The sequence below is a fragment of the Tachyglossus aculeatus genome, chromosome 7 (assembly GCF_015852505.1).
Source record: "Tachyglossus aculeatus isolate mTacAcu1 chromosome 7, mTacAcu1.pri, whole genome shotgun sequence".
Taxonomy (NCBI): Eukaryota; Metazoa; Chordata; class Mammalia; order Monotremata; family Tachyglossidae; genus Tachyglossus; species Tachyglossus aculeatus.
In genome coordinates this window covers 6,945,599-6,960,663 of record NC_052072.1, presented here as the reverse complement: position 1 = coordinate 6,960,663, position 15,065 = coordinate 6,945,599, and the positions used below count along the sequence as shown (strand labels likewise).

The 15,065-nt window shown below is 46.1% G+C and overlaps 1 protein-coding gene across 1 annotated transcript in view; it reads left to right on the top strand.

Annotated features, from left to right (window-relative positions):
• Positions 1 to 15,065, top strand: part of ALS2 (alsin Rho guanine nucleotide exchange factor ALS2) — a 148,344-nt gene that overhangs the window by 41,864 nt on the left and 91,415 nt on the right. Inside the window, exons 5-7 of the mRNA XM_038748910.1 lie at positions 3,578 to 3,908; positions 8,756 to 8,924; positions 13,307 to 13,403. Of these exons, the coding sequence (XP_038604838.1) occupies positions 3,578 to 3,908; positions 8,756 to 8,924; positions 13,307 to 13,403 (597 nt within the window). The remainder of the gene's footprint in view (positions 1 to 3,577; positions 3,909 to 8,755; positions 8,925 to 13,306; positions 13,404 to 15,065) is intronic.

Genomic DNA, 15,065 nt, shown 5'->3' with positions numbered 1-15,065 from the left:
GAGTGAAAAGCTGCGTGGCTCAGTGGAAAGAGCCCGGGCTTTGGAGTCAGAGGTCTTGGGTTCAAATCCAGCTCCGCCAACTGTCATCTGTGTGACTTTGGGCAAGTCACTTCACTTCTCTGGGCCTCAGTTCCCTCATCTGTAAAATGGGGATGAAGACTGTGAGCCCCCGCCCCCCCCCCCCCCCCGCCGTGGGACAACCTGATCACCTTGTATCCACCCCAGCGCTCAGCGCTTAGAACAGTGCTTTGCACATAGTAAGCACTTAATAAATGCCATTATTATTATTATTATTATTAGAACAGTGCTTTGCACATAGTAAGTGCTTAATAAATGCCATTATTATTATTATTATTAGAACAGTGCTTTGCACATAGTAAGCGCTTAATAAATGCCATCATTATTATTATTATTATTAGACCAGTGCTTTGCACATAGTAAGCACTTAACAAATACCATCATCATCATTACTATTATTATTACAATACAGCCATAAAGAGAGACAATCCCTGCCCTTATAATAAGTGTGAAAATATAAATACTAACGTGTGCGTGTTCTAAGCCAAGCTTTTCAAAGAAGCCTGGAAAAAAGTATTCTAGCATCCTGTAGAGTTGACGTCCTTGGATTTTTTTGCAACTAAATAATTATTAACCCACACCAGTTACCCTTCCTGCAAGGAACAAAGGTAATCATTTGTTATTGTTCAGCTAAGCTAACCACCCACTCATTTAAAAAATAATAATAATAATCACACCGCTTTAGGCAGCAAGAGGACTTGAACTCTGGGACTGATGTTTGGCCTCCTTTTTTTTTTTTTAACGTGTTCACCATATGCAAGTCTCCATTAAGCAGCTTGGCGTAGCACACAGAGCCCGGGCTCATTCATTCAATCGTATTTATTGAGCGCTTACTGTGTGCAGAGCACTGGACTAAGCGCTTGGGAAGGACAAGTCGGAAACAGAGAGACGGTCCCTACCCAACAGCGGGCTCACAGTCTAGAAGATGGAGATTACTCTATTTATTTATTTATTTTGCTTGTACATGCCTATTCTATATATTTTATTTTGTTAGTATGTTTGGTTTTGTTCTCTGTCTCCCCCTTTTAGACTGTGAGCCCACTGTTGGGTAGGGACTGTCTCTATATGTTGCCAATTTGTACTTCCCAAGCGCTTAGTACAGTGCTCTGCACACAGTAAGCACTCAATAAATACGATTGATGATGAGACAGACAACAAAACAGAACATGGGGACAGGTGTCAAAACCGTCAGAATAAATATTATTAAAGCTCTATGCGCATCATTAACAAAATATAGTAAATATGCACCAGTATCATCCCAGCTCCACCACTAGTCTGCTGTGTGACCTCGGGCAAGTCACTTCACTTCTCTGTGCCTCAGCTGTAAAATGGGGATTGTGACTGTGAGCCCCGTGTGGGACAAGGACTGACGACTGGACACCTGTCCACACGTTTTGTTTTGTTGTCTGTCTCCCCCTTCTAATAATAATAATGATGGCATTTATTAAGCGCTTACTATGTGCAAAGCACTGTTCTAAGCGATAGGGAGGTTCCCAGGTGGTCAGGTTGTCCCACGGGGGTCTCACAGTCTTAATCCCCATTTTCCAGATGAGGGAACTGAGGCCCAGAGAAGTGAAATGACTTGCCCAAAGTCACACAGCTGACAATTGGTGGAGCCGGAATTCGAACCCATGACCTCTGACTCCAAAGCCTGGGCTCTTTCCACTGAGCCACGCTGCTTCTTGACTGTGAGCCCGTTGTTCACGGTAGGGAGACGTTAGGGACCGTCTCTATACGTTGAGCCCACTGTTGGGTAGGGACCGTCTCTATATGTTGCCAACTTGTACTTCCCAAGCGCTTAGTACAGTGCTCTGCACACTGTAAGCGCTCAATAAATACGATTGATGATGATGATGATGATTCTCTGCTGTTGGGTAGGGACCGTCTCTATATGTTGCCAACTTGGACTTCCCAAGCGCTTAGTCCAGTGCTCTGCACACAGTAAGCGCTCAATGAATACGATTGAATGAATGAATGAAAGAGGTAACTGAGGCCCAGAGAAGTAAAGTGGCTTGGCAAGGTCACCCAGCAGACAGATGGCAGAGCCAGGATTAGAACCCACGTCCTCTGACTCCCAAGCCCGGGTTCTTTCCACTTAGCCACGCTGCTTCTCTGTCTATCCCAGTGCACACAGTAAGTGCTCAATAAATACGATAATAAGAATGAACGAGTAACGCGGGGCTGAGGAAGGGGGGGGAAGGAAGGGAGCAAATCGGGGCGACACAGAAGGGAGTGGGAGAAGAGGAAAGGAGGGCTTAGTCAGGGAAGGCCTCTTGGAGGAGATGTGAGGGGGGAGAGTGATCGTCTGTCGGATACGACAGATAGAGAAGCAGTGTGGCTCAGTGGAAAGAGCCCGGGCTTTAGAGTCAGAGGTCATGAGTTCAAATCCCCGCTCCACGACGTATCAGCTGTGTGACTTTGGGCAAGTCACTTCACTTCTCTGTGCCTCAGTTCCCTCATCTGTAAAATGGGGATTAAGACTCTGAGCCCCCCATGGGACAACCTGATCACCTTGCAGCCTCCCCAGTGCCTCCCTTCTGTCCTTCTCCAGCCCAGCCCTCACCCTCCGCTCCTCTGCCACCGCTAATCTCCTCACCGTTAGGCCTCGTTCTCGCCTGTCCCGCCGTCGACCCCCGGCTCACGTCCTCCCCCGGGCCCGGAATGCCCCCAATCCCTCTGCCCATCCGCCAAGCTGGCTCTCTTCCTCCCTTCAAGGCCCTACTGAGAGCTCACCTCCTCCAGGAGGCCTTCCCACACTGAGCCCCTTCCTTCCTCTCCTCCTCATCCCCTTCTCCCTCCCCCATCTCACCTCCTTCCCTTCCCCACAGCACCTGTATATATGTATATATGTGTGTACATATTTATTACTCTATTTCACTTGTACATATCTATTCTATTTTATTTTGTTAGTATGTTTGGTTTTGTTCTCTGTCTCCCCCTTTAAGACTGTGAGCCCACTGTTGGGTAGGGACTGTATATGTTGCCAACTTGTACTTCCCAAGTGCTTACTACAGTGCTCTGCACACAGTGAGCGCTCAATAAATGCCATTGATTGATTGATTGATTATAACCTCCCCAGCGCTTAGAACAGTGCTTTGCACAGAGTAAGCGCTTAATAAATGCCATCATTATTAGTATTAGATGAAGCGGGAGGGAATTCCGGGCCAGAGATTGGACGTGGACAAGAGGTCGGCGGTGAGATGGACGATATGGAGGTTCGGTGAGTAGGGTGGCCTTAGAAGAGTGAACTGCGTGGACAGGGTTATAGTAGGAGAGCAACGAGGCGAGGTATTCATTCAATCTTATTTATTGAGCGAATACGAATGAGGCAAGCAGGGTTCCGGGGGAGGAAAAAGGTAGAAATCAATCAATCAGTCGTATTTATTGAGCGCTTACTGTGTGCAGAGCACTGGACTAAGCGCTTGGGAAGTCCAAGTTGGCAACATATGGAGACAGTCCCTACGCAACAGTGGGCTCACAGTTGGATTTCTCTTTCTAGTTTCAACCCCTTGCGGAAGAAGCGAGCCCCAGCCCCCCGACGCTGGGCCCGTCCGCCCTCAACAGCCTGGTGATGTCCTGCGCCTCGGCCGTGGGGGTCCGCGTGGCCGCCACCTACGAAGCCGGCGCCCTGTCGCTCAGGAAGGCGATGAACCTTCCCGGGGGCGAGGCGGGCTCGCCGGCGGGCCCCGACGGGCCCAGGGACTGCCGGGAGGAGCGGGTCAGGCTGGACTCGCTGCAGGGCAAGAAGAGCTCCAGCCTCGTGGACGTCAGGGAGGAGGAAACCGAGGGCGGCAGTCGCAGGCTGTCCCTGCCCGGCTTGCTCTCCCAAGGTGGGCTGCGGCGGAGAGACACCATTCAGGGAACGAACGCCACTCAGGGGACCTCCGTTCCGCCCCTCCGGGGTGACCTTGGGGAATCAATCAATCAATCAATCGTATTTATTAATAAGAAGAATCATAATGATTGCATTTATTAAGCGCTTACTATGGGCCAAGCACTGTTCTAAGCACTGGGGAGGTTACGAGGTGATCAGGTTGGCCCACGGTGCCTTGGGAAATATTGATAATAATGGTGATCAGGTTGTCCCACGGGACCTTGGGAAATAATAACAATAATAATAATGATGATGTTGGTATTTGTTAAGCGCTTACTATGTGCCAAGCACTGTTCTAAGCGCTGGGGAGGTTACGAGGTGATCAGGTTGTCCCACAGGATCTTGGGAAATAATAATAATGTTGGTATTTGTTAAGCGCTTGCTATGTGCCAAGCACTGTTCTCAGCGCTGGGGAGGTTACGAGGTGATCAGGTTGTCCCATGGGACCTTGGGAAATAATAATAAGAATAATGTTGGTATTTGTTAAGCACTTGCTATGTGCCAAGCACTGTTCTAAGTGCTGGGGAGGTTACGAGGTGATCAAGTTGTCCCACGGCGCCTTGGGAAATAATAATAATGTTGGTATTTGTTAAGCGCTTGCTATGTGCCAAGCACTGTTCTAAGCGCTGGGGAGGTTACGAGGTGATCAGGGTGGCCCACGGGACCTTGGGAAACAATAATAATAATAATAATGATGTTGGTATTTGTTAAGCACTTGCTATGTGCCAAGCACTGTTCTAAGCGCTGGGGAGGTTACGAGGTGATCAAGCTGTCCCACGGCGCCTTGGGAAATAATAAGAATAATGTTGGTATTTGTTAAGCGCTTGCTATGTGCCAAGCACTGTTCTAAGCGCTGGGGAGGTTACGAGGTGATCAGGTTGGCCCACAGGACCTTGGGAAACAATAATAATAATAATAATGATGTTGGTATTTGTTAAGTGCTTGCTATGTGCCAAGCACTGTTCTAAGTGCTGGGGAGGTTACGAGGTGATCAGGTTGACCCACGGGACCTTGGGAAATAATAATAATGTTGGTATTTGTTAAGCGCTTGCTATGTGCCAAGCACTGTTCTAAGCGCTGGGGAGGTTACGAAGTGATCAGGTTGCCCCACGGGACCTTGGGAAACAATAATAATAATAATGATATTGGTATTTGTTAAGCGCTTGCTATGTGCCAAGCACTGTTCTAAGCGCTGGGTAGGTTACGAGGTGATCAGGTTGCCAACTTGTACTTCCCAAGTGCTTAGTACAGTGCTCTGCACACAGTAAACGCTCAATAAATATGATTGATGTTGAGGATGATGTCCCACGGTGCCTTGGGAAATAATAATAATAATGATGTTGGTATTTGTTAAGCACTTGCTATGTGCCAAGCACTGTTCTAAGCGCTGGGAAGGTTACAGTGTGATCAGGTTGTCCCACGGGACCTTGGGAAATAATAATAATAATAATGTTGGTATTTGTTAAGCGCTTGCTATGTGCCAAGCACTGTTCTAAGCGCTGGGGAGGTTACGAGGTGATCAAGTTGTCCCACGGCGCCTTGGGAAATAATAAGAATAATGTTGGTATTTGTTAAGCGCTTGCTATGTGCCAAGCGCTGTTCTAAGCACTGGGGAGGTTACAAGGTGATCAGGTTGGCCCACGGGACCTTGGGAAACAATAATAATAATAATGATATTGGTATTTGTTAAGCGCTTGCTATGTGCCAGGCACTGTTCTAAGCGCTGGGGAGGTTACGAGGTGATCAGGTTGCCAACTTGTACTTCCCAAGCACTTAGTACAGTGCTCTGCACACAGTAAGTGCTCAATAAATACGATTGATGATGATGATGATGTCCCACGGGACCTTGGGAAATAATAATAATAATGATGTTGGTATTTGTTAAGCGCTTGCTATGTGCCAAGCACTGTTCCAAGCGCTGGAGAGGTTACAAGATGATCAGGTTGGCCCACGGGACCTTGGGAAATAATAATAATAATAATAATGTTGGTATGTGTTAAGCGCTTGCTATGTGCCAAGCACTGTTCTAAGCGCTGGGGAGGTTACAAGGTGATCAGGTTGTCCCACGGCGCCTTGGGAAATAATAATTATAATAATGTTGGTATTTGTTAAGCGCTTGCTATGTGCCAAGCGCTGTTCTAAGCACTGGGGAGGTGACGAGGTGATCAGGTTGTCCCACGGGACCATGGGAAATAATAATAAGAATAATGTTGGTATTAAACGCTTACTATGTGCCAAGCACTGTTCTAAGCGCTGGGGAGGTTACCAGGTGATCAGGTTGCCCCACGGGACCTTGGGAAATAATAATAAGAATAATGTTGGTATTTGTTAAGTGCTTGCTATGTGCCAAGCGCTGTTCTAAGCGCTGGGGAGGTTATGAGGTGATCAGGTTGTCCCACGGGACCTTGGGAAATAATAATAATAATAATGTTGGTATTTGTTAAGCGCTTACCATGTGCCAAGCACTGTTCTAAGTGCTGGGGAGGTTACGAGGTGATCAGGTTGTCCCACGGGGGGGCTCACAATTTTAATCCCCATTTTACAGATGAGGGAACTGAGGCCCAGAGAAGTGAAGTGACTTGCCCAAAGTCATTCATTCATTCAGTCGTATTTATTGAGCGCTTACTGTGTGCACAGCACTGTACTAAGCGCTTGGGAAGCACAGATCGGCAACATATAGATACAGTCCCTACATATACATATATACAGGTATATATTCACACAGCTGATAGTTGGCAGAGCTGGGATTTGAACCCATGACCTCTGACCCTAAAGCCCAGGCTCTTTCCACTGAGCCACAGCAGCTTCTCCAGAAATCAGTCAATCAATCAATCGTATTTGTTGAGCGCTTACTGTGTGCAGAGCACTGTACCAAGCGCTTGGGAAGTACAAGTTGGCAACATATAGAGACAGTCCCTACCCAACAGTGGGCTCACAGTCTCAAAGAAAGTCACTTCACTTCTCTGGGCCTCAGTTCCCTCACCTGTATATAATAATCAGTCGTATTTATTGAGCACTCACTGTGTGCAGAGCACTGGACTAATCAACCAATCAATCAATCGTATTTATTAAGCACTTACTGTGTGCAGAGCACTGTACTAATCAATCAATCGTATTTACTGAGCGCTTACTGTGTGCACAGCACTGTGTTGCCAGCTTGGACTTCCCAAGCGCTTAGTACAGTGCTGTGCACACAGTAAGCGCTCAATAAATACAACTGAATGAATGAATGAATACTGAGAGCTCACCTCCTCCAGGAGGCCTTCCCACACTCAGCCCCCTCCTTCCTCTCCCCCACCTTACCTCCGTCCCCTCCCCACAGCACCTGGATATATGTTTGTACAGATGTTTTACTCCATTTATGTATTTATTTTATTTGTACATATTTATTCTCCTTATTTTATTTGGTTAATATGTTTTGTTTTGTCGTCTGTCTCCCCCTTCTAGACTGAGAGCCCACTGTTGGGTAGGGACCGTCTCCGTATGTTGCCAACTTGTACTTCCCAAGCGCTTAGCCCAGTGCTCTGCACACAGTAAGCGCTCAATAAATACGATTGATTGATTGAATGAGGAAGGTCTCATTCAAACGACTGGGGTCATTTGAAAGTCAGACACAGCCACCGTTGTAGGTTGCCCTACCTTAAACGTTCTGCTCTAAGGGGCCCCTATTTGTGCCTTGGGTAAAGTAGATCAATCAATCAATCAATCATATTTATTGAGCGCTTACTATGTGCAGAGCACTGTACTAACCGCTTGGGAAGTCCAAATTGGCAACATATAGAGACAGTCCCTACCCAACATTGGGCTCACAGTCTAAAAGGGGCTCACAGTCCAAAAGATCACAGGAAGCGCTCACGTGTCTGCTTATTGTTGTACCATCCCCTCCCAAGCGCTCAGTCCAGTGCTCTGCACACAGTAAGCGCTCAATAAATATGATTGATTGATTGAATGAGGAAGGTCTCATTCAAACGACTGGGGTCATTTGAAAGTCAGACACAGCCACCGTTGTAGGTTGCCTTACCTTAAACGTTCTGCTCTAAGGGGCCCCTATTTGTGCCTTGGGTAAAGTAGATCAATCAATCAATCATATTTATTGAGTGCTTACTATGTGCAGAGCACTGTACTAAGCGCTTGGGAAGTCCAAATTGGCAACATATAGAGACAGTCCCTACCCAACATTGGGCTCACAGTCTAAAAGGGGCTCACAGTCTAAAAGATCACAGGAAGCGCTCTCGTGTCTGCTTATTGTTGTACCGTCCCCTCCCAAGTGCTTAGTACAGTGCTCTGCACACAATAAGCGCTCAATAAATACGATTGATTGATTGAATGAGGAAGGTCTCATTCAAACGACTGGGGTCATTTGAAAGTCAGACACAGCCACTGTTGTAGGTTGCCCTTTAAACGTTCTGCTCTAAGGGGCCCCTATTTGTGCCTTGGGTAAAGTAGATCAATCAATCAAACAATCAATCATATTTATTGAGCGCTTACTATGTGCAGAGCACTGTACTAAGCGCTTGGGAAGTCCAAATTGGCAACATATAGAGACAGTCCCTACCCAACATGGGGCTCACAGTCTAAAAGATCACAGGAAGCGCTCTCGTGTCTGCTTATTGTTGTACCGTCCCCTCCCAAGCGCTTAGTCCAGCGCCCTGCACACAGTAAGCGCTCTCAATAAATACGATTGATTTTTGGATTGATCGCACGGACTAAGCGCTCAGAAAATCGGATTGGCCGGCCGTCGGTTGGGGTGCCGGCAGCGGGCGGTCCGACTGACGTGTTTGCCGTCCTTGCGGGCCGCCCCAGTGTCCCCCAGGCTCTTGAGGAAGGCGGCGCGGGCCAAGCCGCGGACGGTGGTGCTGACCCCCACGTACAGCGGCGAAGCGGACGCGCTGCTCCCGTCGCTGAGGACGGAGGTGTGGAGCTGGGGGAAAGGGAAGGAAGGCCAGCTGGGTCACGGGGACATCCTGCCCAGGTAAGCCATCCCCAATTTCCCTGGCTCTTCCTCCCTCATTCATTCATTCATATATTCATATATACATATATATACATATATACCTGTATATATGTTTGTACATATTTTTTACTCTATTTATTTATTTATTTTATTTGTACATATCTATTCTATCGATTTTATTTTGTTAGTATGTTTGGTTCTGTTCTCCGTCTCCCCCCCTTTTAGACCGTGAGCCCACTGTTGGGTAGGGACCGTCTCTAGATGTTGAATATAGAGACAGCTCTGCCACATGTCTGCTGTGTGACCTTGGGCAAGTCACGTAACTTCTCAGTCTTAATCCCCATTTTACAGATGAGGCAGCTGAGGCACAGAGAAGTGAAATGACTTGCCCAAGGTCGTGCAGCAGACAGGTGAAGCAGCGTGGCTCCATGGAAAGAGTGCGGGCTTTGGAGTCAGAGGTCATGGGTTCAAATCCCAGCTCCACCAATTGTCAGCTGTGTGACTTTGGGCCAGTCACTTCACTTCTCTGGGCCTCAGTTCCCTCATCTGTAAAATGGGGATTAAGACTGTGAGCCCCACGTGGGACAACGTAATCACCTTGTATCCCCCCCAGCGCTTAGAACAGTGCTTTGCACATAGTAAGCGCTTAACAAATGCCATTGTTATTATATGTTGCCAGTTTGTACTTCCCAAGCGCTTAGTCCGGTGCTCTGCACGTAGTAAGCGCTCAATAAATACGATTGATGATGATGATGATGATTCAGTCAATCGTATTTATTGAGCGCTTACTGGGTGCAGAGCACTGGACTAAGCGCTTGGGAAGTCCAAGTTGGCAACATCTAGACACGATCCCTACCCAACAGCGGGCTCACAGTCTAGAAGGGGGAGACAGACAACAAAACGTATTAACAAAATAGAATAAATATGTACAAGAGAAATGAAGATGTACCAACATATATACATATATTCATTCAGTCGTATTTATTGAGCACTTACTGTGTGCAGAGCACTGGACTAAACACTTGGGAAGTCCAAGTCGGCAACATCTAGAGACGGTCCCTACCCAACAGCGGGCTCACAGTCTAGAAGGGGGCGACAGACAACAAAACATATCAACAAAATAGAATAAATAGAATAAATATGTAGAAGATAAATGTGTACAAACATATATACATATATTCATTCATTCAGTCATATTTATTGAGTGCTTACTGTGTGCAGAGCACTGTACTAAGCGCTTGGGAAGTCCAAGTTGGCAACATCTAGAGACGATCCCTACCCAACAGCGGGCTCACAGTCTAGAAGGGGGCGACAGACAACAAAACATATCAACAAAATAGAATATGTACAAGAGAAATAAAGATGTACCAACATATATACATATATTCATTCATTCAATCGTATTTATTGAGCACTTACTGTTTGCAGAGCACTGGACTAAACACTTGGGAAGTCTAAGTTGGCAACATCTAGAGACGGTCCCTACCCAACAGCAGGCTCACGGTCTAGAAGAGGGCGACAGACAACAAAACATATTAACAAAATAGAATTAATAAAATAAATCTGTAGAAGATAAATAAATGTGTACAAACATATATACATATATTCATTCATTCAATCGTATTTACTGAGCGCTTCCTGTGTGCAGAGCACTGTACTAAGCGCTTGGGAACTCCAAGTTGACAACATATAGAGACGATCCCTACCCAACAGCGGGCTCACAGTCTAGAAGGGGGAGACAGACAACAAAACATATTAACAAAATAGAATGAATATGTAGAAGATAAATAAATGTGTACAAACATATATACATATTCATTCATTCAATCGTATTTATTGAGCGCTTACTGTGTGCAGAGCACTGTGCTGAGCGCTGGGGAAGTCCAAGTTGGCAACATCTAGAGACAATCCGTACCCGACAGCGGGCTCACAGTCTAGAAGGGGGAGACAGACAACAAAACATATTAACAAAATAGAATAAATATGTAGAAGATAAATAAATGTGTACAAACATATATACATATATTCATTCATTCAATCGTATTTATTGAGCGCTTACTGTGTGCAGAGCACTGTACTGAGCGCTTGGGAAGTCCAAGTTGGCAACATATAGAGACGATCCCTACCCGACAGCGGGCTCACAGTCTAGAAGGGGGAGACAGACAACAAACGTATGAACAAAATAGAGTAAGTAGAATAAATATGTACAAGTAAGATAAATAAATATGTACAAACATATATACATAGGCAGCGGCCCTGTCATGCGTGTAGCCCTGTCATACGTGCAATCTTGGACTTCACCAGGGCCAAGGATGGCTATCAGGACGGGTTCCCGCCCCCGCAAACCCACGACCAACCCCAGGCCACTCACCATCATTTTGTTGAGGCCGAAGGCGCCTTCGTAATAGAGTCCGAACTGAGTGACGACCACACCGTTGCCTTCACGCATGTCATCTTGCCACATGCCCATGTACTTTTCAGCGCTTAGAACAGTGCTTTGCACATAGTAAGCGCTTAATAAATGCCATTATTATTATTATTATTATTTTCTCCCCCGGGGCCCCCTCGCTCACAGTCAGCTCGCTGTGGGAAGGGAATGTGTCCTATTTGGCCTCTTTCATTCATTCAGTCATAGTTATTGAGCGCTTACTGTGTGCAGAGCACTGTACTAAGCGCTTGGGAAGTCCAAGTTGGCAACATAGAGAGACGGTCCCTACCCAGCAGCGGGCTCACAGGCTAGAAGCACTTAGTCCAGTGGTCTGCAGACAGTAAGCGCTCAATAAATTGCGATTGGATTGAACATCACAGAACCCCAGTAGCCTCCCGGTTCCACGGACTCGGTTTAGGGAAGCAGCGTGGCTCAGTGGAAAGAGCCCGGGCTTTGGAGTCAGAGGTCATGGGTTCGAATCCCAGCTCTACCACATGTCTGCTGTGTGACCTTGAGCAAGTCACTTCACTTCTCTAGGCCTCAGTTCCCTCATCTGTAAAATGGGGGTGAAGACTGTAAGCCCCATGTGGGACAATTGGATTACCTTGTATCTACCCCAGCGCTTAGAACAGTGCTCGGCACATAGTAAGCGCTTAACAAATACCAACATTATTATTATTATTATTTACAGAGCTCGCATCTTGATTGCGCTCTTCCCCAGTGCTTAGTGTGGCCCTTTGGAAACCCTTCCTTCTCCAGGAAGCCTTCCCTGATTAACCTTTCTTACCACCAGTCTTATCAATCAATCAATGGTATTATTAATGGTAGTAGTGATAATAATAATTGTGGTATTTGTTAAGCGCTTACTATGTGCCTGGCACTGTTCTAAGCGCTGGGGTGGGTACAAGATAATCGGATTGGACACAGTCCCTGTCCCACACAGGGCTCTCAGTCTTAATCCCCATTTTACAGATGAGGCAACTGAGGCGCAGAGAAGTGAAGTGACTTGACCAAGGTCATACAGTAGACAGGTGAAGCAGCGTGGCTCCATGGAAAGAGTGCGGGCTTTGGAGTCAGAGGTCATGGGTTCACATCCCAGCTCCGCCAATTGTCAGCTGTGTGACTTTGGGCCAGTCACTTCACTTCTCTGGGCCTCAGTTACCTCATCTGTAAAACGGGGATTATGATTGTGAGCCCCACGTGGGACAACCTGATCCCCTTGTACCGTCCCAGTGCTTAGAACAGTGCTCTGCACATAGTAAGCGCTTAATAAATGCCATCATTATTATTATTATTCTTCAGGTGAAGCAGCGAAGCAGCGTGGCTCAGTGGAAAGAGCCCGGGCTTGGGACTCAGAGGTCATGGGTTCTAATCCCAGCTCCCCCACATGTCTGCTGTGTGACCTTGGGCAAGTCGCTCAGCTTCTCTGAGCCTCAGTTTCCTCATCTGTAAAATGGGGATTAAGACTGTGAGCCCCATGTGGGACAACGTGATCGCCCTGTATCCCCCCCGAGCTTAGAACAGTGCTTTGCACGTAGTAAGCGCTTAACAAATGCCATCATTATTCTTCTTATTATTATTATTAAGTGGCAGAGCCAAGATTAGAACGCAGGTCCTTTGACTCCTAAGCCAATGCTCTTTCTCATCTATAAAATGGTGATTGAGACTGTGAGCCCCACATGGGGCAAGTACTGTGTCCAACCCAATTTGCTTGTATCCACCCCAGCACTTAGTGCAGTGCCTGGCACTTAACAAATACTATTATTATTATTATTATTTTTTTTTTTTTCCACTAGGCCACACAGCTCCCCTTTATTGAGCCCTTACAACGTGCAGAGCGTAGTACTAAGCACTTGGGAGAGGACAGTACAGCAGAATTAGCAGACACATTTCCTGCCCATAATGAGCTTACAGTCTTAGCCCTCTCATGTTTTTCATCCCCATCTGGTTTTCCCCTCCTGTTGTTTTCCAGGCTTCAGCCCCTGTGTGTAAAATGCCTAGACGGGAAAGAAGTCATCCACCTGGCCGCCGGAGACCACCATTCCCTGGCCCTCACAGCCAAATCCCAGGTACGAGCGAACGGTGGATAGCTGATCATCGTCATCATCATCATCAATCGTATTTATTGAGCGCTTACTATGTGCAGAGCACTGTACTAAGCGCTTGGGAAGTACAAATTGGCAACATATAGAGACAGTCCCTACCCAACAGTGGGCTCACAGTCTAAAAGGGGGGAGACAGAGAACAAAACCAAACATACTAACAAAATAAAATAAATAGAATAGATATGTACAAATAAATTAAATAAATAAATAAATAGAGTATAAAAATATGTACAAGCATATATACATATATATATATATATATATATATATACACATATATACATACATATATACATCCCAGCTGATCCATCTGGGATCCTCGTTGCTTTTCAGGGGAAAATAAGAGCAATATTAGATCAAGTACAGAGGTTAAAAAACCTGTCTCTTGTAGGGTTATGCTCATTCCCTTCAGTTTCCTGGTGAGGATCATTTTGATCTGAGAACCTAGAAGTCAATGTCTGCCTCCCCCTCTGGACTGTAAGCTTGTTGTGGGCAGGGAATGTGTCCGTTTATCATTATAGAGCACTCCCTTAAGCGCTCAGTACAGCGCTCTGCAGACAGTAAGCGCTCAATATATACAATTGACTGAGTGACTGAGGAAATGATTCAGGGAATGTTTTCCTTAACCAGTCCTAGGGCTGGAAGTAGCATTCAATTGGTTTTAAACCGTGAGCCCACTGTTGGGTAGGGACCATCTCTATATGTTGCCAGCTTGGACTTCCCAAGCTCTTAGTACAGTGCTCTGCACACAGTAAGCGCTCAATAAATACGATTGAATGACTGAATAAATGAATTGGTGGTTTTTATGGGCTGTCTGGGAAGCTGCGTGGCTCAGTGGAAAGAGCCCGGGCTTTGGAGTCAGAGGCCGTGGGTTCAAATCCCAACCCCACCACTTGTCAGCTGTGTGACTTTGGGCAAGTCACTTCACTTCTCTGGGCCTCAGTTCCCTCATCTGTAAAATGGGGATGAAGACTGTGAGCCCCTCGTGGGACAACCTGATTACCTTGTATCTACCCCAGCGCTTAGAACAGTGATTTGCACATAGTAAGTGCTTAACAAATACCAACATTATTATTATTATTATCTGTGCAGAGCACTGTACTAAGCACTTGGGAGAGTAGAATACAAGAATTGGTAGACACATTCCCCACCCACAGTGAACTTACAGTGTAGAGGAAAGGGACAGACATAAATATAATTATATTATAATTATAATAATTTATAATGTGATTTTTATATATATGAACATAAATATAAATGATATATATATATATATATATATATATATATATATATATGAGCATAAATGCTGTGGGGCAGGGAGTGGGGTGAATATCAAACGTTCAAGGGTCACAGATCCAACTACACAGATGACACAGAAGTCTTTTTATATATTGAGTGCCCACTGGGTGCGGTGCATTGTAATAATAATAATAATGGCATTTATTAAGCGCTTACTATGTGCAAAGCACCGTTCTAAGCACTGGGGAGGTTACAAGGTGATCAGGTTGTCCCACAAGGGGCTCACAGTCTTAACCCCCATTTTCCAGATGAGGGAACTGAGGCCCAGAGAAGTGAAGCAACGTGCCCAAAGTCACCCAGCTGACGAGTGGCGGAGCCGGGATT